The sequence below is a fragment of the Pezoporus wallicus genome, unplaced genomic scaffold (assembly GCF_028554395.1).
Source record: "Pezoporus wallicus isolate ANWC-B61680 ecotype Strahan unplaced genomic scaffold, APGP_CSIRO_Pwel_v1 contig_2, whole genome shotgun sequence".
NCBI lineage: Eukaryota > Metazoa > Chordata > Aves > Psittaciformes > Psittacidae > Pezoporus > Pezoporus wallicus.
In genome coordinates, this window is record NW_026639478.1 from 2,577,867 (window position 1) to 2,603,669 (window position 25,803).

The 25,803-nt window shown below is 44.2% G+C and overlaps 2 protein-coding genes across 4 annotated transcripts in view; one reads left to right on the forward strand and one right to left on the reverse strand.

Moving 5' to 3' along the window:
• CNDP2 (carnosine dipeptidase 2) overlaps nt 1-25,803 on the reverse strand; it is a 40,981-nt gene that overhangs the window by 13,680 nt on the left and 1,498 nt on the right. Inside the window, exon 1 of one of the 2 annotated variants that reach the window (XM_057414742.1) lies at nt 1,313-1,335. The exons of the other annotated variant lie outside the window; for it this stretch is intronic. The gene's annotated coding sequence lies outside the window, so the exon portion shown is untranslated. Of the gene's footprint in view, nt 1-1,312; nt 1,336-25,803 lie in introns of those variants that run through there. 2 annotated transcript variants of the gene reach the window in all.
• On the forward strand, nt 13,324-25,384 carry DIPK1C (divergent protein kinase domain 1C). 2 transcript variants are annotated; one of them, XM_057414744.1, is made up of 5 exons: nt 13,324-13,611; nt 14,039-14,096; nt 19,513-20,190; nt 23,889-24,053; nt 24,743-25,384. In XM_057414744.1, exons 1-5 carry the CDS (start codon nt 13,550-13,552, stop codon nt 24,956-24,958), a joined length of 1,179 nt encoding a protein of 392 aa, XP_057270727.1. In that variant the 5' UTR covers nt 13,324-13,549; the 3' UTR covers nt 24,959-25,384. The 2 variants fall into 2 exon arrangements, with proteins under 2 accessions (XP_057270727.1, XP_057270726.1); XM_057414743.1 differs by lacking the exon at nt 13,324-13,611 and having other exon boundaries at nt 13,650-14,096.

The window sequence follows — 25,803 nt, forward strand, 5'->3', positions numbered from 1 at the left end:
AGAATGCTTCTATTTAATTTACAGCATCCATCAGGTTTAAATTTGCATACCAAGTTTTAAACACCAATTAGAACAACCCCAAACTACCAGACAGCTTAAGCATTCCCTTGAATAGTCATGAACAGTGAACTGTAATAGACATAACCAAGTTAAAGGAATGCTTCTCACTGAAGCCTGGTTTCCCCAGGAAAGCCACCATCCTCCCATGCATTTAGAGCTCAGACATGATTCGTCTGGAGCTTTTCAGAGAAACCAGCACACAGGAAGTCCCTACAGCAACATTAGACTCTAGCTTCACAGCACAGCCACAAAATACAACGTATTACATGGAGGCTAATGTTCTGTCCAATGCAGATTTGAGCTACTTGTTAAGTCAGAGACTACATTAAGTCTTGTCTTAAACATAGTTAAATATTCCTAAAAGTTAGAGGGGCATTGAACAGCTCAAGTCTCATGGCAGAGCTGCAAAGTCTGCCCCAGAAAGCTTCAGACTTGGGAAAGCACATACCACTTACTGCACTGCACAAGGCTGGGTATTGCTTCACCTCCCCTCTTCAAAATCAGAGCTAGAAGTTCCTGTAGGTCCCTTGAACAGGAAAATTTTAGCCTTGCTACCCACATACGGAACAGGCTCCACAGCTCTACCTTTTTCACACCACTGAAACAGTTACATTATGAAATACGATAACCCAAAGGGTCATCAGTGCGCGATACAGACATAACCAAGTTAGAGGAATGCTTCTCACTGAAACCTGGTTTCCCAGAAAAAACTTAGCCACCTGCAGCCACAGGCCAGATTAGTACCTCAGTTGAATGCATTTAATCGAGTCTGAAAGGTCAGGAAAGGCCACCCCACAGCACTCACCAGTCTCCACTAAAAGCAGCAGCACACATACACCCTCACGTCCACGCTACAGGCCCTGCTCTTGGCTTAAAAAGTCAGATTTAGGACTTCACACGGTTTTGGAGGAAAAGGGAAGCTCCGTAGCCCCGAGCCCTGTGACCGCAGAGAAACGAACCCGAAGGAGGAGGGAGGCTCACGGGGCCCGAGAACGAGCGTGGGGAACGGGGGGGCAGCGGCACCTTTCCTCTGAAGAGCAGCTACGGCGCACGGCCGCCTCACGAGGCTGGGCAGGCACCGCCTACCCGGGCCGCCGGACAAGGCCCGGCCAGCCGGGGATGCCGCCCACCCGCACCCTCCCGCGCCTCCCCGCAAGGCCGCGGCTTGCGGGCAGCCGCCGGTGTTGCCGCACGGAAAGGGCACAGCGCGAAGGGGGCCCGGCCCGGCCCGGCCCGCCAACCCCACACTCACACTCCCGCACCGTCCCGGCTCCCTGAGGCTCTGCTCTGCAGCGCCCCCAGCGGCTGCACTGCGCCACAGCGCCCCGGGGCCACGACTGGGGGGGGGGGCGGGTGTCACCGTGGGTGGTGGGGTCACCCTGCTGTGCGGAGCATTACCTCCAGGTATTCGAGTTGTAATGAGCTTCCCACCCTCCAGTGATGAGCAAGAACGTGAATAATAGGGGAGAGATATGAGATATTATATGGGAGATAATAAGAGGGGATACCATACAGGTGAATATAAAATCGGAGAAATGTGGGGGATCTTGGACAGAGTCTGCCTGGATAACTGAATTATTCCAACCAGTGATGGAAGTATCATCATCGCCTTCCTACATTTGTGGTTTAGATAAATTATGTAGATTTAAATCGATTTAGATGTGGTTTAGATAAGGAAAGTGTAACATGAAGAGTAAGATGCAACAGTGAAGTAAGATTCCCCCCAGTGAAGAGTTTCCTTAGAACTTAACCATGGCAGTAATGCATAAAGTCATTCCATGTGCAGAAATATAAAGATTCAGATAAGGCTTCCTATTACCCTTTGCCTAACCTAAATGAGGCAGGTTCTTGTAAGATGGGAACTGCTGAAGCTGCTTTTGTTCACAGGTAATTGAACAGCTGTGATACATATAGCTGTGAACCATATATGGGTGTAACAATTTGGGAACTCATACCGTTTTACAGATATTGTTCAAAGAACTGTAAAAATGGGGATTGGCCCTAGGCTGTAGTATAATTATTTGCCTGGGTTACCAAGGAAGGTTCACCACTCAGTCCAACCTATTGGCCACAGAAATGTGCTGACAAAATTTGTTGAGATCATTGTTGAGATCAAGCTGGAAAATGGAGTGATGACCCTGATGATGGCAGAAATAAAACCAGAACAAAGAAAGGTAACTGAGAGCTCATGAGCTAGAAAGGAGTGGGACATAGTAGCTGGTCGTGGAAAATCCATGAGCTTCCAGGGACTGCCATGGGGAGAGAACTATGTCATTTGTCTAATGGAAGGTGTCCCTGACCATGACCAGGGGGTTGGAACTAGATGATGTTTAAGGTCCTTTCCAACCCATTCTATGATTTGGGAATTTGGCAGGTGGTGCCTGGGGGAGTGAAGTTAGTGCTATGACTTTGGGAAAGGCTGTGGTGAGCATAGTGCCAGATGGAATGCCAGGCACAGCTCCGGTCACCCATGGACTGTGGGCTGAAACTACAGCAACAGTTCTCTGGAGTGCCACTTAGATGGTCAGAGAAGCGAATTGTCTCTGAGCATAAGAATTTGGTTTAAGTAGCCTACAGAAAAGACTGACAAAAGACATGGTTTTGAGCATGCTTTATGCTGGGGTTAAGGCACAAGGGGTAGGAAAGTAGTTATCAATAGTGATTGTAAGGGCCTGAGGGCATCCCCTCCCCTGGCTGCCAAGCCTTGTCCTTATGGACACCCATGGGGACCCCCATTGCTTCTGGCACCCCAGACCCCGGGGAGCCTCTGTCACCAACACCCAGCACTGCTCCGTGTTGTTGGTGGGAGAGCAATAGGAAAGAAGAAGATTTTTTTAAGAAGTAAAGAAATTGCTTCTAAAAAGCAGTCTGCTGCGTTTATGAAAGGTGTGTGACATGACATGGAAAGATTCCTTGTGACCTATTTCCATTCCCACGTTCCTACACAGGAGTCAATTTTGGTAGCTTGTTCTCATATCCAAAACAAATCCCACAAACAAAAAGGATGAATCAAGGACACAAGCAGAAAAAAAAAACAGAAAAGGGGAAAAAATAAAAAGCATTAGGGAATCATACAGGGAAAATACTGCATACTGCTTTATCAGTGTTTTCTGCAAACCTGTATTGATCTAAAATCCACAAAGGGTTTGTGAAGAACAAACACTGAAACCACACATTAACTTACCCCATCGAAAACATCAACAACTTTTTTGAAAGATAACAGGCCCAATTATCAGCTTTGAGGGCCTTGTAAATTGTCTTTAATGAAATGTAGTTTTGTTTTACAAGGCTGGTAATTTGGAGGTGAAAAGAATTCATGCATACGTAAAAATCCTTCGGGAACAGAGGAGAAAGGAAGGTAGGAAAAGACACATTTATCAGAAATGGTTTAGGGAGAGAAGGTAACAAAGCGAGATGCTTTTCAAAGAAAATATAGGCATGCTCAGCCTTCTCTGGTCCAGGTGAAGCTATCTAAACATCTAAGCTGCTCTATTTCTTCTTTTAATATATTATCTTTTTATTTTGTTCTAAAGAAATCATTTGTAGATACTTGTGCCATTGCTTTTGAATCATGGGGGTATGAGGCAGCTGAAGGAATAGCAGCTGAGTAGGTGAGAGGCCTGAAACCTAAGCACTGATCTGAGGAGAGGACAACTGTGTTAATCATCTTTGCAGGAAAGCTGCAGGCTATGGGTACCATTGTCTTAATAGCTCCGGCCATCCTCACTGGAAAATTCCACATGAAACATTTAAATGGGAACTGATGAAAAGCTCCTATGGATGCTACAGTACAAAATCTCACCCTCAGTTCTTTTGAAATGAATCTCACATGCAGGTGTATGGCATCTGAAAATCTCACATTGCTCAGTTTCTTTGTCCTTTCTCGTGAGAGCAATAAATACACATCAGCTACTTTACTGCACTTCTGAAGGGAAAAATAAAAAAAAACACATAAAAAGCTGTAAGAGCATTGTTCTGCAAATTCATAGATATAATCTTCCAGTCTAGCAATCCATCCAATGTAGTGTGAGCTCTTGATGTTTTGAAAGTTGGGCTTGTGACCTACCTTAGTAGAACCATGCAAAATAAAGAGCTAGGAAGAATGTAGCCTGCGAGTCCAAACTGATTTAGAAGAATAGCCCTAAACTAAACCAAACCAAATCAAAGTATCCCTTACTCTCCTTTTCCAGTCAGTACTATGGCTTCAGAAGTAACCTTGCTCTGGCCTCCAAAAAAAAGCAGAGCTGCTTACATGGCTTGTATAATCGTAGAGTACAGAATATTTAGGTATGTTCATGACCTTCCTTGTCTATGTATATGCATGTATGCCATATAGCCATTCATGAGTTTGATCCTCACAAGCTTCTTTAAACAAAATACTGTTTTCTTTTCTTAATAAGTAATTAATTCAAAATAAAGGGTTAGTTTACACTTATCCTACGTAGGTAACGCTGATGTTTATGTGAAAGAGCATAGCATGGGATTTCTGTGTGCTCGAGTCCTTTGTCAGTATATTGTTGAAGTGAATCATGTCCTGCACTGGGCTATGCACCCAGCTTTTGCTGTTGTGGATAAAGATGTGGACCCAGACGAATGCTCAACTGAGACAAGAGCTGAATCTAAGTCTAGAGTCCTGATCCTGTGATCCTGCTTCTCATCTTTGTATAATAGGGCACCAATACAAAACATGGCCTGTATGGCTCAGCTTCACAAGTAATAACAAATACTAAAGGACACTTCTCCCTCTCTTTGCTCCTTTCCTTCCTCTCCCCCACTGTTTATTAGCTGCGCTTTTTATCACCTCCAGTGTCATCTCACTACACTGAGCCTAGCAAGTGGAGGATTTATATTCCAATGGCACATATCCCCTGCAGCTCCATCCAGTCCATCTCAGAACAGAGGCATCTGCGTTGATCCCCCATGAGACCCCACAGGGTGAGGCCACCGTGCAGCAGACGGAGGAGCCTGCCTGAGAACAGCACTACAACAGGGTGGCTTTGTGCTGCTGTGCTATGTTGACTTCCCGTCTTGGCTGGCACAAGGAGCCAAGGAGCTCCCCACTGTGCCCAGCAATGGTGGGCTGCTCAGGATGCTCAGGATTCTTCTCCTTCCTCACTGATTCCTACAAACCTCTTCTTGCCCCCTGCCTCCTGGCTCAGTGATTGATGCCTCAGACTCTCTGCAACTCTGGTAGCCCCTGTATCAATATGGTTGTAATTTTCCTGTTAAAAAGCACACTCAGAAGCTTGCTGCAACTTCAGATCCTCCAGTGCCTCCAAAAAGTAACAAAACTTATTTACTCTAAGCCTTTAGTAGTCACTAGTTGCTTAACTAAGCCAATTCAGGACACTATAAATCTTACTTTAGGCACTGGATTTATCTGCAAACCATGACAGCATACAGTAGAATACAAGGAGTTTGCTGTGCACTGCTGGATGATTCTTCACTCCTTTCTTCCTGGCTTCATAAAAGGCAGTTTTTTCCTTGTAACAGCTATTTGAGTCTGTACACTTCACTGTATAGAGTCTGTATAGAGTTTGTATAGAGTCTGTACACTTCACTGCAATCTGTGTTTTCCACACCCTCTTGTCAGGATGCAGCAGTGACTTGTTGGAAATGTCTCTGTCAGGAGATAAACCTGAAGATAACCTGTCTAGAGGGCTGGAGAGACTCTCAAATTAGAGAGTGTCAGAAAGCCAGACACACACACACACAAAACCCCTCTTCTAAATTTAATGTACAGATGGCTCAAATATCAATGTGCTTTTGGCAGCACATTCCCCATTGCACTGCCCTAATGCTGGCCAGGAACAGGAAGTCTTTCTTTTTTTAGAGATCTTAGGCTCAGAGTGAACAGTTCTTGTTCCCTCTTCTGATTTTGAGGCACAGAGGAAAGAACAGTGAGAGAGGCTGTTAGTAAATTGTTTTTCCCCTGCACCTTGGAGGGTTGGCTCACAAACTGCACAGCCAAAATATCTTGGAAAGTCACTGAATGGGCATGCCAAATGATTTCAATGTGCCAGTGTTCTAAAAGGACTAAAAAAGGCACTTGTGTCCCTTTGTTCAATGTCTTCCTTTGCCTAAGAGTCCACAAAACACTCTACTTCTGCCTGCTTGTCCTGATACCCTGCATTAATAGAACAAGGAAGTGGCTCACATGTGAACGGTGGGACGTGTGTCATATCACAAGCAAGTCTATTAGACAGGCAAGCAAAGGGTCAACAGCCTGGCTAGATGCAGTCTGACTGCAAATAAGAACCACGGCCCTTGGAGACTGCTTCAGTCCAGCACTTTTCTTTGGAATGACCACAGAGATGAAATGCCAAAACCCCTACCCTTTTGCAACTTAATCTCAACTACCCTGTATCTCATCCAATGCTTTGTCCCAACACCATGCCCTCTTTATCCATGCTGAAAGTGCATAGAACATGCCATGTGCATGAGCAGATATCATTTTCAATTTCTCCTTGAATACATTTTGGAGTGTTGGGGGACCTTATTTCAGTCTTTTATAAGTTGTTGATTTGCCAAAGTGAAAGAGAAATATTGAAGAGACTTGGCCAGTCCTGCATGTTCTCCTCAATGAAATTGAGCTTAAGTGCTTCCCCAGCTGGAATTTTCCTCCAGGATTGCAACTCTGCAGGACTGCTCTTCAGTGTCTGTTGTGGTTTCACCATGCTTCTTTTCCCCCACCCTTTGGTGGATCTCCCCTCTTCCTAAACTGGGGATCACATCCAGAATAATTCAATCCCTGTTTTTCATTATGGGAGACTTGCTATGGGCTCTTCGGGTAAGAACAGATGCCTGTGCATCTGTACAGCTTGGGCTGAAAGCACAATTTAATTATATGCAGGAAACAGGGAGCTGCAAAAACAAGGAATATTAAATACTGTCTAATAATGTCATCTGTGTGTATTCCTCCTTTTATGTACCTTAGTGTAAATAAAAATGAATTCCACTGATACCGTGTCAAAATTAAGGTGTCAGGTTTTGTCTTCAGAAGCCTCTTGCTGAGGATGTGGAAGAGGCACTCTACAACACACAAAGTCTTCTGAGGACAGAGACGACTGATTGATGCTGTTGGAGGTAGATAATTAAGGGCTAATAAGGATAGAAGGGGTAAATCATTGGAGAATAAGGAGAAATGAAAAAATATAAGTAGGGAAGAAAATGGGATTTTACTGAAGAAAAATGACAGAAAAAAGACAAGAGAAGGATGACAACACATCACTTCAGGGAAAAAGAATCAAAAAAGTAGTGCCAATTTAATTATAAGAAGTTCTGGAGCCAAAGCTTCATTACACAAAGGCATTTTTCAAGCTTATATGAAGGTCTGCTTTTAACAAAAAAGACAAAATGTTGATTACCCATTGCATAAGTGTAGATAGGGACAACAGGACAGCTAGCTTAAGGGGGGGGGGGGGGGGGGGTTGCAATCACACACCCTTAAAGCTGAAAGATACCTATAGTGCTAAAGCCAATTGAAAACCATCGGGTGACTCCCACTAACTGCAGTGACCATTGGCTCCAGCACATAATGAATTTGTCCAAAAGATATGTTATTGCCTTATAAAGCATTTCTCAGTTAACTTAGTTAATCACCAAAAGACAGCTCACAAAAAACAGTGTAGCCTGGTAGGAAGAGCTGACTCAATGCCAGATTTTAAAATAGCTTAGGAAGAAATAGAGAGGAATGCTACATCAGCTACAAAGGTGGTGTTTATGGAAGAAGCTATGGAAACCCACTTCTGAGGCTTCTCAGAAACAGACAACTCCACTTGAAGTAGGAGGCAGTGCCATGGCATTCCTTGTTTGTTATATTGGGTATTGATGCCTGTGTAGCAGTGATCCCTCAGAAACAGGCCTGGCCAACAAGAACCACGCAGATTCCTGGGGGATGCTTCTATGTAACAGTAGGAGCATCATACATCAGGGGCACTGCCACTGCTCAGGCACCTGGACAGAATGCCACACACAGATTTCTTGCTCAGGTGTAACATATGGGAGTCACTCATCCTAATGGATAATAACCGTGGTATAACTACGAGATATTTGTTGTAAGGAATGCAGCACCCGAGTTATCTACTCTTCCCTAAACAAATGCCATACAACCTTGGATGCCTGCAAACTAACAATACATTACCTAAAGAAAAGCTAATTACTTGCAAAGACTGATAGAAAATTGAATTACACTAATGGATTGTTTTGCAGCTTGTTCCATGTCTAGCCATTCATCATTTGCAAAGAAACTGCTAAGAACAGCTTCAAGGCAATAACTGAAAGTAATTAGGTTTTACAAAACTGATACTGAAAGGCATCCATGATCTTGCCAAATCCTCTTTCTTTTTTTTTTTCTTTTTTTTTTCAGATTTGTATGTTTAGAAGAGAACTCGGGAAATGGATGTACCCACTTGTAACTGAGCTGTGAGCTATCACATGCGATAGCTGCATTTCACTGGATTTTTAAGCATGCAGTACACAGCCCTTGAGCCAAACGAACAAATCAAAGCAATAAAGAAAATTCAGATTTGCTTATGTGAATGGAGAAAATCAACACAGATTCTCTTTGAAAGGTCTACTTAGAGCTTGCAAAACCTTGAATGTGCAATATCGAAAGTGTCCACTTGGTGGTCACTTGTGCCTACAATAGGGATGCCGGTTTCCATCTCCAAGAATCAGTTACTTGCTTTCCATTCCTCTTTTAGTAAGAGAGAGCACGCAGACCTCTGGGAACAACTGAGCTGCATTTTAAAATGTATGGCATAACAAGATGCAGGGTGTGGGCCATGGCTATCTTCAATTACTCTTGCCCATGAAATAAATTTAAAACCAACCTGGTGCAAATTCCTAAAGTAAACTCACTTTACAGAGTCTGCAGCCATGAAGCTGGACTGATTCTAATCTCTATGACAACATGATAACTTTCCAGACAGTATCAGCCATAAAAACATCTTCTTAGTACACTGAAATATATAATCTAGCCATTGGACTAGAAAAGATGACAATTTATTTCTTTTTGAGTTACCACGTATCTCAATGATCACAGCCCTGTGAATTCCACGCGTATATTGTAAAATAATCTGCCTGTTTGAATGACCTTAGATCACTCACATAAATAACAGCACAATGCAAGAGGCCAGAGGGAATTAGCTTATTAGATGCTGTGGGGTTTTTTTTTTCCTTTTACATAACCTTAGTGCAACTTCAAAATATTCTGGAATTGCTTCAGACACTCATAAAGGGAGGCTACAAAGTGGCGGAGTCAGTACTGGCATAATGAGATCACTTGGCCTGAACTTGGTGCAGAGAATAGAAACTGCATCTAGAAAGACTGGAAAAAGAATCGCAGCATTTTCCCTTCTTTGTCCTCCCTTTCACACGCTGTGGACAGAAACGAAACATGCCACACAGCAGCAGATTCTGTTGGAAAGCATCCTCTAGGCTAGAAAACTTGTTCTCAGGTCACTAACTCCAATCCCAGGCAAAGATAATTCCACTTATAATTCCACTTGCAAACTGATTAAGTTTCATCTTACAGCTAATAAAGCTACTTTTCCCTGTTGGTGACTGGTAGCATGAGAAGACAAAGAATGGAGGAGAGAAACAATAAGTGATGCTGTGTTTGGCATCATTTCTGATATGTGGACAGAAACTCCAGGATGTCTTTACATCTTGATTGCTTCATCCGATCTGAAGGTTTATAAGCATGACACAATCTGCCACAGTCATTGCCAAGGTATCTCACTGGCTTCTTCAGGCAATACTGTTTCCAAAGGACAGGGAAAAGCTGGCATGAGGTTAATAAAGAGATTAATTGGAAGGGGATATATGAGAAGAATAGGACGATTTAAATTTACGGTGTGGAATCCAGAAAGTGGTAAAAGGGAAGGAGAAAATAAAAATCTTTGGCTTTCATGGGCAGTTATGCCTAAGAAATATGTGCTGACAATAAAAAGCAAACAGAACAAATATATTACAATTTTTTTTATTCTATATATATGTAGGAAAGCTTTTTCTATCTAAGTGCTTTCCCTGTTTAAATCAGTGAATTACTCTAGGCTTTTCCCTTGTCCACAAAGCTATACTCTCTACGTTATATTGTGCCATTTTTCTGCTTCTGTTTTGTAATGTGGCCCAATAAACTCACTGCACAATGATGCAATAAAATTTTTGTGAGTAGTTTGCAACATATTCTTTTTGATTAATGGCATAAATGGGAAAATACATTTGGATTCCTCTGGTAGACTCAGTACTCTGCAGGGGAATTTTACTGCTTATAGTGCATGTTCCAACCTACATTAAACCTTGTGATGTTCTTCAGGAACTCAGCTTTGCCACAGGAAATCAGAAATAAATATTTATGTTGAAATATATTTTCAAGGTAGATTTGAACAGCACTTGAAAGTTTCCTAAACTTCTAGCAGGAAAATAAGCGAGTCGTGTGTGCCCTCTGAAAGATGAACTGAAACGTACCCTATTTCTGTAGACAACCGTGTGCTAATGACAGATGGTGATGAAATCAATCAAACAGAATAATAATTCCTAATGAACCAGTCTTATATTTCATTAACTTGAGTGCCAAGGTTCTTAACGACAGATTTATTTTCTTTCTCCTAAACTCTCATAATGAATTAAGTAATCAGGAAAATAAGGACTAACAGCCTGACACAACTTGAGTCTTTGCAACAGAGTTTGTGTCTGAAGGCAGTGAGAAAGTAGGCTCAGCAGCTCCTCAGGCATGACTCCTCATGGTCCTGGCTTGAGGAGCTGCTGAGCCCACATGTAGGTGGACAGTAGAGGCAGACATCATTCCAGGCTCCTCAGCCTGGCCTTGCCAAGGCACCACACTCCTGCCTGCTGAAGCCTGTGGTTATTCCAGCTCTGAACTGTTACTGGTGATGAGTAATTTTGTCATGTGCCCAACACAGCCATGAAGAGGAGACCAGCTTGATGTTGTCATCGTGCTTGAAGCAGTAATTCAAATGCTTCAGCAATTTAATTGGGTAGGAACTAATGCAGGATTATTTTTACTGCCCTTGATATCACTTGCTTTAATTCAACTTCTACTAATTAATTTTCATCAAGCTTAATTCTCAGTTAAAATGAGAGCAAGAACATCGCTTCCTTTAGGAATACAAGAATGCAACGTGAAAGTCACCTTTTAATATGTATAGGAAGCAAGGTTTCTATGATGCAGGTTTTTTTCAAAAGAAAATTCCTATGGGACAGAGAGGCACTTAGATACATACTTCCCAGAGGATGGACTAGAACTAATTCTGCTAGTCTGAAGAACCTTGGAATTTAGGGAAATCTAAAACTAGTTTTGATTTTTTCAGCTAGCAACAGATTGTTATTAAAGGTTAAGTCCCCTGATCCTAAAGCACCTAGGCTTTTACCTTTCCCTGAACACAAGCTTCCTGGGTTAATTCTTGATCTATTCTGAAGACATGTATATATATGCAGGTACATCCATAAGTGTAGGTGTACACACATACGTTTACCAGGCTTGTCCAACTCTTCACTCCCACTAAAGTCAATGGGATATTTGAAAGGTCAGAGATTGAGCAACTAGATACAAAGCCTCTCTGCTGGCTGAATGCTGTATCAAAATCTTTGGGAAGACAGGGCTGTATTCCATTCACATGCCTCCTGTAGTATTTACCATGAAAAGAAACCAGTAAGCAGTCTAGTGTGAGCGTCATGCAACTTGTATTTGCTTCATGTACTTTTGGTTTTTATTAATTAAAGCTGTTAAAAACTTTATTAAAACTAGACATTTTTAGTCTGTTTCTTTTTATTCCATAATGTTAAAGCAGCAGACCTGTATGTTAAGGGTAGAATTGCACTTGCTACGTGCAGCAGCTGTTCCCAAATCAAAGAGAAGGATGTCGGAACTTTACATCCCCCCAAATCCAGGGAATTTTTGCTGGTATCTTAAGAAGAAATGAAAAGCACACTCAGAAACCTATGGGTTCTGCCTGCGGGGCTAACTACCCTGATACAGCTCCCAGGGAAGCAGCAGAAGCATAAGGGACTGTATGAACAGGACTGTTCCTTTCAGCAAGTATTTCCTTTTAGATCACCTTATCTGCAAGACTGCATTGCATCCTTCAGGTGCAGACATCCAGCACAGCTGAGCCCGCAGGACAGCTCTGCCTCCACCATCCCCAAGCTCCTGGCCCTGCAGCAGCCCTACTCGTGTGCCTGGAGGCATCCTTGGGGCTTTCTAACCCATCTGAAAATAATCTCTGCAAAGAACGGTTTTACAAGTCTTGGCCTGGCAGTGAGTTGAGAGGACTCACTGGGCAACGAGACATGTCTTTCACTGGGAGAAGGGACTGGAGGAGGCAGGCAGGCAAGACCAAGGGGAGAGCAGGGAAGTGATGGTGGAGAAGGAGGGAATATGCTTGTTCCTTTCAGTAGCAATCAGAGCAGCTCAGCCACAACACCTAACCAGATCTGAAGTCTCCATCTTTTGTTCCTAGCTCAAAGAAAGGAGCAATTAATATTTGTTTTCAGAGCCATCATTAAAACAAATGATACATACACAGGATTTCACGGACATGAAATACTCATGCATAATATCCTTTGGGGAATGCTGACATACAGAGAAGTCAAGATTCACGTTTGAAAAAAACAAAGTGTAAAATAGATACAGTTTTGGTAGTGTCTAAACTAGTACCCAGACATCTTAGGACCAAACTGTAGGAAGATATTCTGATGCTTGATTTTCCCCCACCAGCTTTGTCCTTTTTCCATGAGAAACACACCTGCATCCATCTCAGGATGGTTCCTGACATAGGCATGGCAGATCTGCAGTTTTACCTCCTAGGCAGCAGCCAGTGATGGTTGGCTGTGTTCAAATGTAGCTAGCACTCCTTGCAGATGAAAAGCTAAGCAACTGTCCCTCTTGCCCTTCCCCACTCCATGCCCTAGGAATTTCCAAATGAACATCCAAAACTGGTCAGAGATAGCCTCTGACAGTATTTTGTATCAGGCTGAGAAACGGGACTAAAAATTTTCAGTTCTTGGTTGCCCAGTCAGTCTTTCTGGCTTGATACATTTCCAAAACCCAGCCTGTATACATTCCCAAAACCTGGGACCCTGTATACCCTGCCCTGCTTTGGGAAAGTGTTGGAAGGGGCTGCTCCGCTGGCTTCCCCACCCCTGGCTGCAGAGGGAGCCGGGTCTTGGAGTGCCGGGCAGGAGCCAGCCTGCATCCCCGGAACCAAGGTGGCGGGGGAGGCTGTGGAAGCTGCTGGAGGGCCAAGGAGTTGCCCCTCCTTGGGGGCGCGTTAGTGAACGAACACCTGAAGCACTGCTCTGTCTTCCTCTTTCGGCAGCGGCAATCGGATAAAACTGGAGAAGTTGCTCCAGAATAAACAAGTTGTTTTTCTCCCTCCCCCCATTTGACGGGAGGCGAAGCTTTGACCAGAAGGAACCGTCCGTCTCCAGGCTGCCTGTTTCCAAGGGTCGGGCAGCCGCCTGGATGGGGCGGGCAGGGTTCCCACCGCCGCCTCCGTCACCCTTCAACCCCCCTTTTATTCTCGGGTGAGAAACTCGGAGGGGAAGGGAGGGGGAAGCGGGCAGGAGCCGACGGGAGGCTGCAGGGGCCGCTTGGCACCGGGAGAGCAGACAAAAGCCGGCGGAACTACGTGGCTTAAATTCAAAAGGGGCGCTCGGGGCTCCGTCAGGGCAGCGCCGGCCCGGGGAGCTGCGCGGGAGCGGGGCCGGAGCGGGCGGCAGGAGATGGGCGCCGGCGAGGAGCGGGACACGAGTGCGGGGAGAGGAGCGCAGCCCCCCCGGGGCCGCAGCGGCTGAAGCGGCCGCGCAAGCCCAGCCCGGGCGCGACCATGAGGGGCATCCCGGGCTTGAAGCGGCTGCGGCTCAAAATCTGGCGGCGATGCACCCTGGCGCTCCTCCTCTTCTGGGCTGCCTGCTGGGTGGTGGTGAGCGCCCTGCTCTTCCTCCTCCACAGGAGCGTCTTCTCCGAGCGCTGCACGGACGAGAAGAGCCACCGGATCCTGGGGAGGCTGGTACGTGCCTCGGCGGGACGCGGGGCGTCTCCGGGGGCTGCCCGGCCCGACAGGCTGAGGGACGGGGAATCCGTCGGGGCTGCTGTCAACGGGGCGCTCCTGCCCGGCTCCGGCTGCCCGGGGGAACCGCAGCACCCGACGGGAGGAGCTGGAGGAGCGGCTGTACAGTTGCCTCCCTACCGGCCTTCCCGGGGACAAGGCAGGTGCTGGCCACCGGGCGGTCCTGGCGTGCGGTGCGGGAGAGCTTCCCAAGCGCTTTGGAAAGGGCTGCTAGGCACCCCGCACGCTCCTAAGCGGGGAGGAAGCTTCCTCCGGGTTGTTTTTTATTGGGTTTTTGTGTTTATTTATCCGCAAAGGTGTTTGTACAGAAGTCACCTCTCAGAAATGCCATGCAGCATGTGACGCCTCCTTTGCGTCTGGCAGGGGCTGGCATTTAAGATGTAGGTATTAAAAATTTAAGAAAGGGTTTGTAAGTATTCATTAAAATCTCGAAAAAAAAAAATAGAAGAAAAGAAAGGAAAAAAGACCAGATTTAGAATTGTGCAGGAAACACTTTGAAAAGTGGAGCAGTGTGGGTTTGACTTCTGAGTTTAATTTTGTTTCCTAATTAAGATATTTGTAGTGCCAGTGGTTAGGTGGGAAGGGAGTAATGCTGGTGAAAGTGACCTCATAGACTCACAGAATGGTTTGAGTTGGAAAGGACCTTAAGATCATCTGGTTCCAATCCACCTGCCATCAGCAGGGACGCTGCCATGATGGGGCATCCACAGCTTCTCAGGATAAACTGTGCTAGTGCCTCACCACCCTCACATTGAAGAATTCCTTTCTTAAATCTAAATCTAATCTATATAATCTATTACTACCACAAGCAAAAACTGATTATACACTTCCCTAAAATTCTGTGTAATGAATTGAAGCTATAGACAGCAGTCCTGGCAGTGTGTTTTTAATGGCAGTGAGATGCAGTTTCTTTACTCCATCTCAAAGAGCAGCTGAGCTTGGAACTGCAGCTGAAGGAGTGAATCTTGCCAGCTCCTTTCATGGCTGGGAAGGGCACAGAGGTATGGAGGTGCACAGAGCCACCAAGCTCAGGGCACTTCAGGCCCTTGCCATCACGCTCTCCAGCAAACAGATGCACAGAGACTTGTTGCTGTTTTTCAGTTTGGAGAGCTTTAGGCAGTGCTTCAAAAGCCCTGGCGTGGATCAGGTTTACGCACAAGCTTGCAAAGTTGTCTCTGTCACTGTGTGACAGCTCAGTTTCAGGCCCTCCTTCCAGAGGAGGAGTAGCTGAGATTGCTGTGCTCATCTGTTTACATAGGTGAGTTTTCAACAGCATATTTAAGGTTTGCAAGCAAGTTTTTCCATATGATATTTGAAAGCGATTGTCCTTTTAGTGGAATGACCAGAAAATGAGCTCATCTTCAACAGCCCCAAAATAAGGATTTATACATCTTCAGAGTACAGCATGAGTTTTGCAGTTGTAGAAAGTGCAACTGATCTGTGAAACAAATTATTTGATAGCTTCAGTTTCATGCCTTTTATTAAGCAAAATTTGACTTGCAAGAGAAACTATTTTACTTGTCATCTGACATATTTTCAGCAGGAGATAAGATGACCTACTTTAAGCAAGTGAGTGAAAACTGCATGGTTGCACACACCTGCAAGTGGTATTTTGGAAGGTTTATTTCCTTGTTCTGAGCAAAATGTACATCTGTACAGCTGTGCACTACACTGGAAAGACCAAAGTAGCACTGGGCATTTTGCAGAGACGAACTTTAACTCTCCAAAAAAATTACTTACTCTTTCTTAACACCTGTCTCATCTTCATTCACACTGAGCACACTAAATCACAGCAATCAATTTCTGTTTTCTCCAGAGAAATAAATTAATTCTGATGCCTTCCAAAGCCTTGCTCAGTATTGCATTTACGTAAGAGAAGTACTTGATGACAAGGCAGGACTCAGCCTCAGGCCTGACTGATAGGGGTACAGTAAGTTATTTTAATTTCTATGAATCCTTAGCTGGGTTTACATTAACTTAAACTTTTATGCTGATTTAAGCCCTTTTTTTTTTAACATATCTTGGTAAGTGTACTAAGGATATTTAAAATTATCTAGCCAAATTAAACTGAAAGAGATTATTAAGTCTAAAGCGTGCTTGTGTTTGCATTTCTGTGCAGTATAGCTGCTTTCCCATAAAGCTTTTGGCTTTGTATCACTTTCATATTTCAGTTTTAAAAATCTGGCACTTAGGGGCATTCAAAGGGTGCTCATTAGGTAGATTTAAAATTGCCTCATCGACAGAACTCAGAATGCAGTCATTCAGACAGGGATAATAGTGTGGAGGACCCTTTCTGGAAGAGTTCTTTGGGGAATTGATTCTTTTTATCAGCAGTGATTGTGATGATATGAAATCTTGTATGGTGAAGCTGAAGCTTGCAGTTAGTGCAAAGGTTGGTAAATAATAAACAGACCATCTTTTCATAACAGGGTAATCTGAATCACCTGGCTAAACTTTGTCAGTCCACCAAAATGTGTTTTTGTACAGTAAAACACAAGCTACTATACTGGGAAGCACAGGAGTACAGGCTATGCCAATAGGATGGAAGACTGTCTTGTAAAATTCTATGACTTTAGAAAGGACATAGGGGTCAAATAATTACTTCAACATGAACTATCAGTGCAGGCTGTGCCTAAAAGGCTAATATAATCTCAGAATGTCTCCAAAAAGAAGAAGCAGGAAAGAGCTGTTGGCTGCCTTTATAGCACTGGACAACAGCATTCAGTTCCGATGTCTGTCCTTCTAAGGCTGGAGGATGGGAAAAATGAAGAGAAGAAGCAGGGAGGGAATAAAACCACAGAAATCATCCAGGGGCTGCAGGAATAAGGATTATCGTGGGAGGGAGCTAAGCTTACTTAGTGTATTATGCTTATGGCAAACATAAAACACTTGAAGTTGGAGCAATGAGGGGGAAAGCGAGGACGTGAAGGTGCAGTCAGTTTACAATGAACAGAAGGGTGAGGAGATTTTTAAAGCCACTGAGTGACTCACAACTCACTACATTTTGTGAGTGCAGAGGGACACCTTGAAAATTGTTCAGACTTCTTGCCTGTTTATTTAAGGAAGCGTTTTTGAAGTTCTTGCTTGTATTGGTCACCAGGAGAGAGCGTTACTTCTGGAAGGTTGATCTGTGTTTTGCCATTATGGAACCAGGAAATCTTTGATCAAGTCTCCTTTCACAGATCCCAGTTTGCAAAACACCGCATACATTCAGTGTAAGAACAATCCAATTCAGAGACTTGTTTGTTAGGTACTAGGTTAATAATCAAAGACTTATGGGCTCAAGTGGAACAGCAGACAAGTCCTAAACTGCAGCCAGGCTCAAAAATGACTCATCCCCTATGTCTGGGAAATGTGAGACTCTTTTCCACAACTATTTGCTTTTTTAATGTCATTCAGATTGATGTGATGGCAACATGAGAAAATAAGCTGTGTGTTCACATGTTTGACTACAGGTCTTCTGGGCACGCATTCTTCTAGATGCCAGGGGTCCATGCATGTGGGCCATCTAAGAATGAACCTGATGGACCACAGTAAAATTGTGCACAGGGGCAAGTGTTCACCCATGTGGATTCAGTTACAGGACTAAGTCCTATATTCTCTTACTGTAGCAGAAGAAGAGTTAGGTTGTGATCTCAATAGGAGGGCACTGATTTTAAATGTGGTTGTACTTATGCTCCCAAGAAAACCCCCAAAATTTCTTCAGTTTGTAATTTTTCTAAAAGTTCCAGATAGTAATAACTGCTATCAGGGAAACTATATTTCCTCCTTAAAAGGGGAGCATAAGTTTGTGTTACATTCATAGGAATAGATTTTCAAAAGCAAGAAGATTCATATGCATAATCTGAAGTCTGTGGACAGCCCAGTAAGTCTGCTAGGCTACCCTGATGTGGATGTGCATGCAGATGCATGTGTTTTACACATGTATATCACCCTGGACTCAGAATCAGGGCATTCACGGTAAAGACTGCTTACCTGGCTCTCCTTGCTGGAATTGAATGTTCTCATTTGGCCCATGAGATCATCAGAGTATAAATAAATTTTATGTCTGTCTGAACTGCCCTCAGTAAGCAGTTTTAGTCAATTTATCACCATTCCTGGATTTCAGACTTAATCCTCCACCCATTCCCCAGTGTCCTGTTTAAGGTTTGACTCTGAAGGCTGCCTAGCATCAGTACATACTCCTCTGGTGCACATCTTAGACACTGTCCTAAGCAAATGCATCATTTGTGTTTTGTCATCATGTTTCTTGTGTATATAACAGCAAGTCACACAAACAGGGTGGGACTCAGGCAGCCACTGCAAGTGCTCCGCATGCACAGGGAGCTGGCAGCTGGTTTAAATGAAGGTTCAAATGCTAGAAAGCAATGAGGAAGGCTGACACTGTCAAGCTGCCTCCCAGATGTTTGGCTTTCTACACCACCACAGTCTATTCCTCTTCCAACAGGGACCTCTGTTCATCCCCTCTACTGGTTCACCCAAAGCAGTCCCTGCAGCTGCACTTCTGAATGCCCCTAGGAATATGTTGACTGCTAACACATTTGGAAATGATGATATGGAAATAATTATGGGTCAAGGGAAGGACTGGTGAGGGATTCCTTGCAGTTCTTGTGTGAATTTGCAGTGACCATTTAACTATCAAGCAGCAGTTCCTATGTTTCCACCAGCTGATTTTTTTTTTTCAGTTAAAATAAGTATTTAAGCAATTAATATTAAAATGTCACTTTTGATAATTACATATAAGAACTAAAAAGTAATTTTTTTTCTACAGCATTTACATACTTAAAGATCCAGAAAGCTCTTGGTTCAAGAGGACTGAGCACAACCTCTGTGCTTTGTGGTAGTGCAGAGGAAGGTTCTTACAGCTTCAATCAGGGAAGCTTGAGTGCAAGGCTAAAATATGCAGGGCTGCGCAAGATCCCAGCAATACAGTTACCCATGGATTTTCCTGTAGTTTAAGGAGGGGTGTCAAAGTTTTGTTGCCCTGAACCTCTCAGAAAAGTCCTGAATTACACTGGAAATTATCTCCTGGGCCTTAAAGTTTTACAGCCCAGAATCTCACATAGCACAGCCAAGTGTGTTCAAAGGTTGTTTCACTGAATTCATACATGTCAAGAACTGTCCTTTACCATCCCAAGAATCCCTGTCTTGGAACAAAACCCCTGCTAGTAAAAGGTCTCTATAGACTTCTGAAAAAACACCAAATCAGTGGTGAGCACACCAGTGGTTGTACGTGCGTTCTTGCAGTACAGCTGCAAGCCTCTCAAGCTTAGAACTGTTTCTGACCATTTGCCTTTCTCTTGTGTGGTCCATGGGCATATGGTCCTTCTATGAATATTCTGCTCTTTCTCTCCAGTGCCTTGACTACAGCAGTGGAGCCCTGACTGGTGACCTCTGTGAGGACCTGTGTGTGGCACAGAATCTTGTGTATAAACACTGCCTTTACTATGACAGAGGTAAGAAGGTCATCCAAGCTGACTGGAGAGGCCAGCCCATCATCCTGAAGTCCAAGAAGGAAATCTTCTCCAGCTACCAGCATCTCAGCATGCTAGAAGAAGTGGAAACAGAAGATATTCCTGAAACAGAGCTTCTGCTGATGGTAGCCTTGGAGGTCAAAAACGTCCTGGGGCTAGAACTGTCTAACAATACCATGGAGCCCCTGTGGACAAGGAAGAAGGGACCAAACTGGAAAGCACAGGTGGCCAGCATGTGGTCCTTGCTCCAGCAGGAAGAATATATCTACTTCAGTTTGCTGCAGGACTTCAGCAAACACGTGCTACGAATTATTGGCTCCTGTGGACACTTCTATGCTGTGGAGTATCTCACAGCTGGACATGCCTGGCACAAAACTCTTTTTCCCTTGGAAAATGTGGTTAGTCCCACCTTTGCTGGCCGCAGAAGCAGGGTGAGAGCCATCGTTGACATTGCACTCAGCTTTCTGGACATGGTGCAACATTTTGATAATGATTTCTCCCACCCACTTCACCTGTGTGACATCAAACCAGAAAACTTCGCTATCAGGCATGATCTCACGGTGAGTTGCGTCTCTGGGGTGGTGCTGCAGCAGGGTGAGGTCAAATTCCAGTGTAAATGACACTAGAAATATAAAAATGACACTTCTCATGCAGCTTTTGGCCAAGGTTTTGCAAAGCCAATGCATTTACAAGCAACAAGGGAGATTCTCTGCTGCTTCTCCTCTTTGTAGTTTGTGAGGCCACATTTCTGAGCACTAAATCCTGCTGCTTGTTTTGAGAACAGCTTGTTCAGTTCTGGTTTGTTTCACCTCCTCAAAGGTACCGGTACTGACAGGGTCCCTTGGATGTGGTGAGGGATACCTCCTGAAGGCAAGGAGATCTCAAAAGCTGTAAATGAAGATGTAATTTGAATCATAGCAACTATTTCTGGTAGTGAGTGGTGCTGAAAGGAGAAACTGAATTTGAAAGTTAAGGCTGAATTCTCTGTCCTGACACAAGAGGAACTCCCCCATCCAAATCCACCTGTTTGTGCTTAGTGTTCAGCTTATCTGGTATAGAAATGATCCAAGGACAGTGACCTGAAACTCGCTGGCACCGTTATTCTTTGACTTCTCAGCTGTAAGTCAGACCTGAATAGCGATGCATGTTTTCCAAGTAGTGATGAGGCTCAGCACCACATTGCTGCAGGTATCTTGCATTCACACTGCAGACAGAAATTCCACCGGTTTCGGTGCAAGCTGTGTGTAGGGATTGGGGGCACTGTGCAGTGAGTGTGTATTAGAACTTAGCCTCACAATTTGCAGTGACATCAGTGGAGTTTCTGAGCTCTGAGTGAATGCTATTTTCAGTACTCACAGAGTGTTAATATAACATCATCTTCAGAGTACTAGACAAACATTGCTTAAACATACAGCCATTAGGAGCAATTAGAGTGCTTTTCTTTCACCTTTCTCTTCCCACCCATTGTTTATTCAGGTGCAATACAGCAGCAGAAAGAGGAATGTGAGGAGCTACAGCAAGAAACTGCAAGTGTACCAGTACTTAGGCAGAGTAGGGTACAGCGGGGATTTCTCAAGGCAGGCTCTGCCCATCTTTTTCAGTTAAGCAGGACTGTGACTGCATGTGGCTGACCACACACCAGAGCATCTGTTTTACAGCCTGCTTATAGGAAAAGAGGGTTCATTTAGGAAAAGAGGCTTCATTTAGGAAAAGAGAAAGATATTGGAAGACTCTTTCCTTATAGTATATTATGGACGGTTTCCTTATGTTATCTTATGAACTTTCTTTTTTGGTAAGGCTTGCTTCTCCGGGATCTTCCTGTGAGTTCTGGGTCCAAAGAGACAGCAGTCACCTTCTGGTATAGGAAAATGTTCTAATTCAGTGCTTTAGGAGAACTAATTAAAGAAAAATGTGAGTTGCTGCTCACACATGGCTCTCCCAGTTATACATTACTTACAGCTTGTTGGTATCACCCATTCTCACCCCACTGGACTGGGAGACAGGAGATACACACAGTCAGGATGGGACAGAGAGACCTTCTGATCGGTGAAGGAAGGAGAGTGAGAAGCAGAAGCTCTAGATGATTTTATCAACCAGTTCCAGAATGGGGACACAGCAAAGCAGTCTGTTTTTTTTTTTTTTGTCACATACATTTGTTTCAAGCAATTTTTTCACTTTCTTGTGCCTTATATAGGGTAATAACAAACACCCATAATAGTACTACTATTCCTCATCCTAGTAATGAGACTGCTAATGCTCAAAGAAATGTGCCTGGGGAGTGCAATAGTTTTTCTTTGAGGATTGTTCTGAAATGGAGGGGATAAGCCTCCAGCCCTCACTCCAGCCTTTACATGCTGTTATTGTAGCACGAAGGGGAGAGATCACTGCCTGGTAGATCATCCAGGAGAATTTTAAACTGCTATGCAGCTACAGAGCTAGGAAGAGGTCTGGGTGAATACAGTGCTCTATTAGAAAGATTACAGCACCTTAAACATGACTTTAAATCAGTTGGATCCTTCCTGCATTTCCTCATCTACTTTCACCATCAATTACAATCATAACAAACCCCACCAAAATGTAGCTGGTTATAGGTAGAATGTCATCCAAATCTATCTTTGCGGGGTCTGGCTGCATGCCCACACATTTTTGTAACAGATGAACTTCAGTGAAAACACTGAACCCTTTGGCAGCAGCACTTTTGGGAATCAGGGCTGGTTTTCCTAGAGGAGTAATCAATCAGGCTGTCAAAAGCACTTGGTGCTGGCAGAAACTACACCTGGAGATGATGCAGCAACCCTAGGACTGGAGAAACCTTCCAAAGAAGTGAACAGCAAGACTGCAGAGAGCTTAAGGAAGTAAAGAAGAAAAGAAAAGAAGAAATTGCTTGTCCAAACATGTAAAATTCCTTAGGCTATGTCATTATCAAGCTCTCCAAGAAGCTTAAAAATACTTTTTAAAGCTGTGCCTCATCTGTTTTTCCACAGGGAGAAAAGAGTAGAATAAAATGAAGATTAAACTGTGTTCTTTCTTTTGCCTGTGGAAGGTTTATTTGGCCTTCTACCAGTCCAGACGTTTTTTGTTCCTGTGGTTGATCCAGATGCTTCAGCCACACAGTTCAGCTTCCCCTGTTACATGGGAGGTTGAATCCTAAAAATGAGACTACCCTTTTAGCCCAAGTAACTCTGCTTTGCCCAGGTCTCAGACATTTCCCCCCATGAAGATGTGTGTCCGCTGCTGCAAAGGAACCCCTCTGCCCCTGATTGTCAAGTGTTAAGTGCAGCTCTGAACCTACACTGGTTGCTGCATCCATCCATTGCACTGAAGGCAGGCTGTGTTCACTGTGGTCACCCACAGCTTGTCTCACACTAAGCAGCTGCTATCCCATTACTGGCTTCCTCTCTTTCCATATTTATTGCTGTGATTTTTTTTAGAGGAGGTATTCATGAGTGGAGTGGCACTTGGCAGAAACTGAGGCTACAGCCCTTTGCTCCCAGAGTGGGAGCAACCTCGCATGGGCAGCAGCCCTGCAGATCCCTCTGTGCTGTGTATTCACTGTTTAGCAAGCCTTATGTCGAGGTGAGAAAAGTGGTTGATCCCTTCAGTCCTTGTTTTTTCTGCTGAGACCAACTGCTGGCTGGGCTCTATTTCTGGACAACCAGAACAAGAACCGTGCGCAATGAATGAGTCAAACCATAGAAAAAGGACAGGGCAAAGCAGCCCCAACTTTCAACAACCTTGGGGATCTCTTTCTACAGCTGAACAGGCTCAAACCCACTAAAGGCAATGGCAGGCTTGCAGGAGTTGTACCAGATGCAGGTAATTCTGTGCATCCCACTGCTCTTCTCCATAGTGGCAAAGTCAAGGGTTTAGTTGGAATGGTGGATTATGAAATGATACCATCTGGCCTGTGGATAATTTTGCACCATCATATAATTAAAATGTTGAGGTGCCATCTGCATATGCTGCAACAAGAAGTAAATTAATGTTCAAGTTGGAAGTCCCAACACAGTTGACCTCAGGGTTGCATATTGGCCACAAATCATTTTCCCTTTCCTGGTGTCATAAGCATTGGCTGGTTTTGCTTAAAAAGTAGTATTTATGAGACTAACACAGCCCAGTTAAGCAAAATAAAGCCCATTCACTGTGATTCCAGTTCCCCACTGGCAGATGTTCTCAGCACAACATTTCCAAAAGCAAGCAGCAAGGAATGCTTGCTCAGCCTTGTCCCACAAGTCTGATGGGTTGTTCTGATCCACAGGTGGTGGCCATTGATGTGGATATGGCCTTTTTTGAACCCAAAATGAGGGACATCCTCGAACAGAACTGCACGGGAGATGAAGACTGTAATTTTTTTGATTGCTTTTCAAAGTGCAATCTGAGAATCAGAAAATGTGGAGCACAGAGAGCCAATAACAACTTGCAAGTGAGTAGACACAGCTGCTTTATGAATCCATTTCTTTTAAAGTCACATTGACTATAAAATGTGTGGTACGTACCAGGAGACCGTGAGATGAATATAGTCATGTTTTTAAACATGGCCACCTAAGTGCCAGTCCTGCTCAGAAATCCCATCTTGGGGCACAAACCAGATCTTTATACTCACTAGTGTTTATTTGCTTTGGGTTTGTGTAGCTGGTAGCCCAATGCCTCAGAGAGGGGAGTGAAGGAAATAGTGGAAGGGGATTAGTATTGCTGTCTCTGCTAATGGTGAAGTCAGAGCTGCTCAGGTGTAAGCAGTGCCTGTAGTTCTCCACAATACAGATGTAGCAGGTGGATGTAGTGGAAAGGTGAATCCATGGGGTCCTTGGCCCAGGGTGAGGTGTGTAATAGCTCACCCAGGTTGTGCTGGTGTAAGGCTATGGCGCAGCAGAGGGGCTGGGGGACCATAGCCTGGTGGCTTTTTGCCTGCTTCTTCTACACCCTCACCACTGGTCATGCAGAAATGTGAGAGCAGTCTGAGAAGAAGAGCAATTCCTCATCCTTTGTGGATGCTCCTTTTCTATACCTTCCTGTCTGAATGGCTGGAGGCATTCTGGATCCAGCCGACATTTTCTACAGTACATTAGCTGTAGCTCCTGAAAAACAACAATCTGCTGTTTCTCCTTCCCGCAGGTAATTTGTGACAAAATATTCCGTCGCTGGTTTTCCCCAGGTCTCCGAGGGCCATTGGTTTCCCTCCCCCTGCAGCTGCAGCTGCAGAAAGCTGTGCAGGAGTGTGCTGAGCCAGGGCACGTGGGTGCTGCTGGGCACCAGAGGACTCTGAAATCTCTCTCCGAGCTATACCATCTGCTTCGGGTCTCTCAGCAAGAACTACAAAGAGCAGAATAGACACAGAAGGCAGAACTGCAAAGGCCACATCACAGCCACTGCTAAGGAACACTGTGTATGAGGCAGCCTGTGTTTTCTTTTTCCTTTCTTCCATCCCTCCTACCCATTGTATTGCATTTACAACACAGATTGTTTTTCTTCTATGCAAACGAAATTCATGGCTGCAGGTGCAGCATGTCTTGTTAATATCTTTTCAAGTGTGAAATTGTTTTATATTACCTGGATTCTGTTCTTGCTTATTTTCCTGAGCTAACCTTAGCCCTCTCCATCAGCATTCAGCACATTGCTTGCTTACCAAAAGCTGTAGTCACTGCTCAGATAACATCTATCTGAGTGTGGTGCTCAGAGTAAGGATGAATTTACAGAAGAAAAGTATAAGCGCAGTAAAACTAATATCAATAATTAAAATAGCGGGTGGTTGGGTGTGGATAACTACATGCATCGTGTTGGTTTTAATTTCTCAGTAGAATGGGTGGGTGTTTTTTAGGTAGGGATGGAGTGCTCAGAGTAAGAAACTGGCTCAAACAGAGAAATGTATTGTCACACAAGTCAAGAGTTGCTTTCGTACAAAGCAGTCTTTTCTGATGTCCCCAGGTGCATTTTTTCTGGTGTGTTGTATTACCTTTTTCCATAGCTACCTTGCTGGGGAGAAATTATATAACGGTACTTAGGACTTTTCAAGAGCAAAATACCCTTGCTGAATTCCCATGTGGGTACTCATATTCTGCAGTGGAGAGGTATGAATAATGCCCCTGAATTTTCCCATGTGAACAAGCCCTCAGGCACTTGTACATCAGAGCGCTTGATAAGAAGCACTCCTTTGCCAGAGAGCTGAATTACCCAGG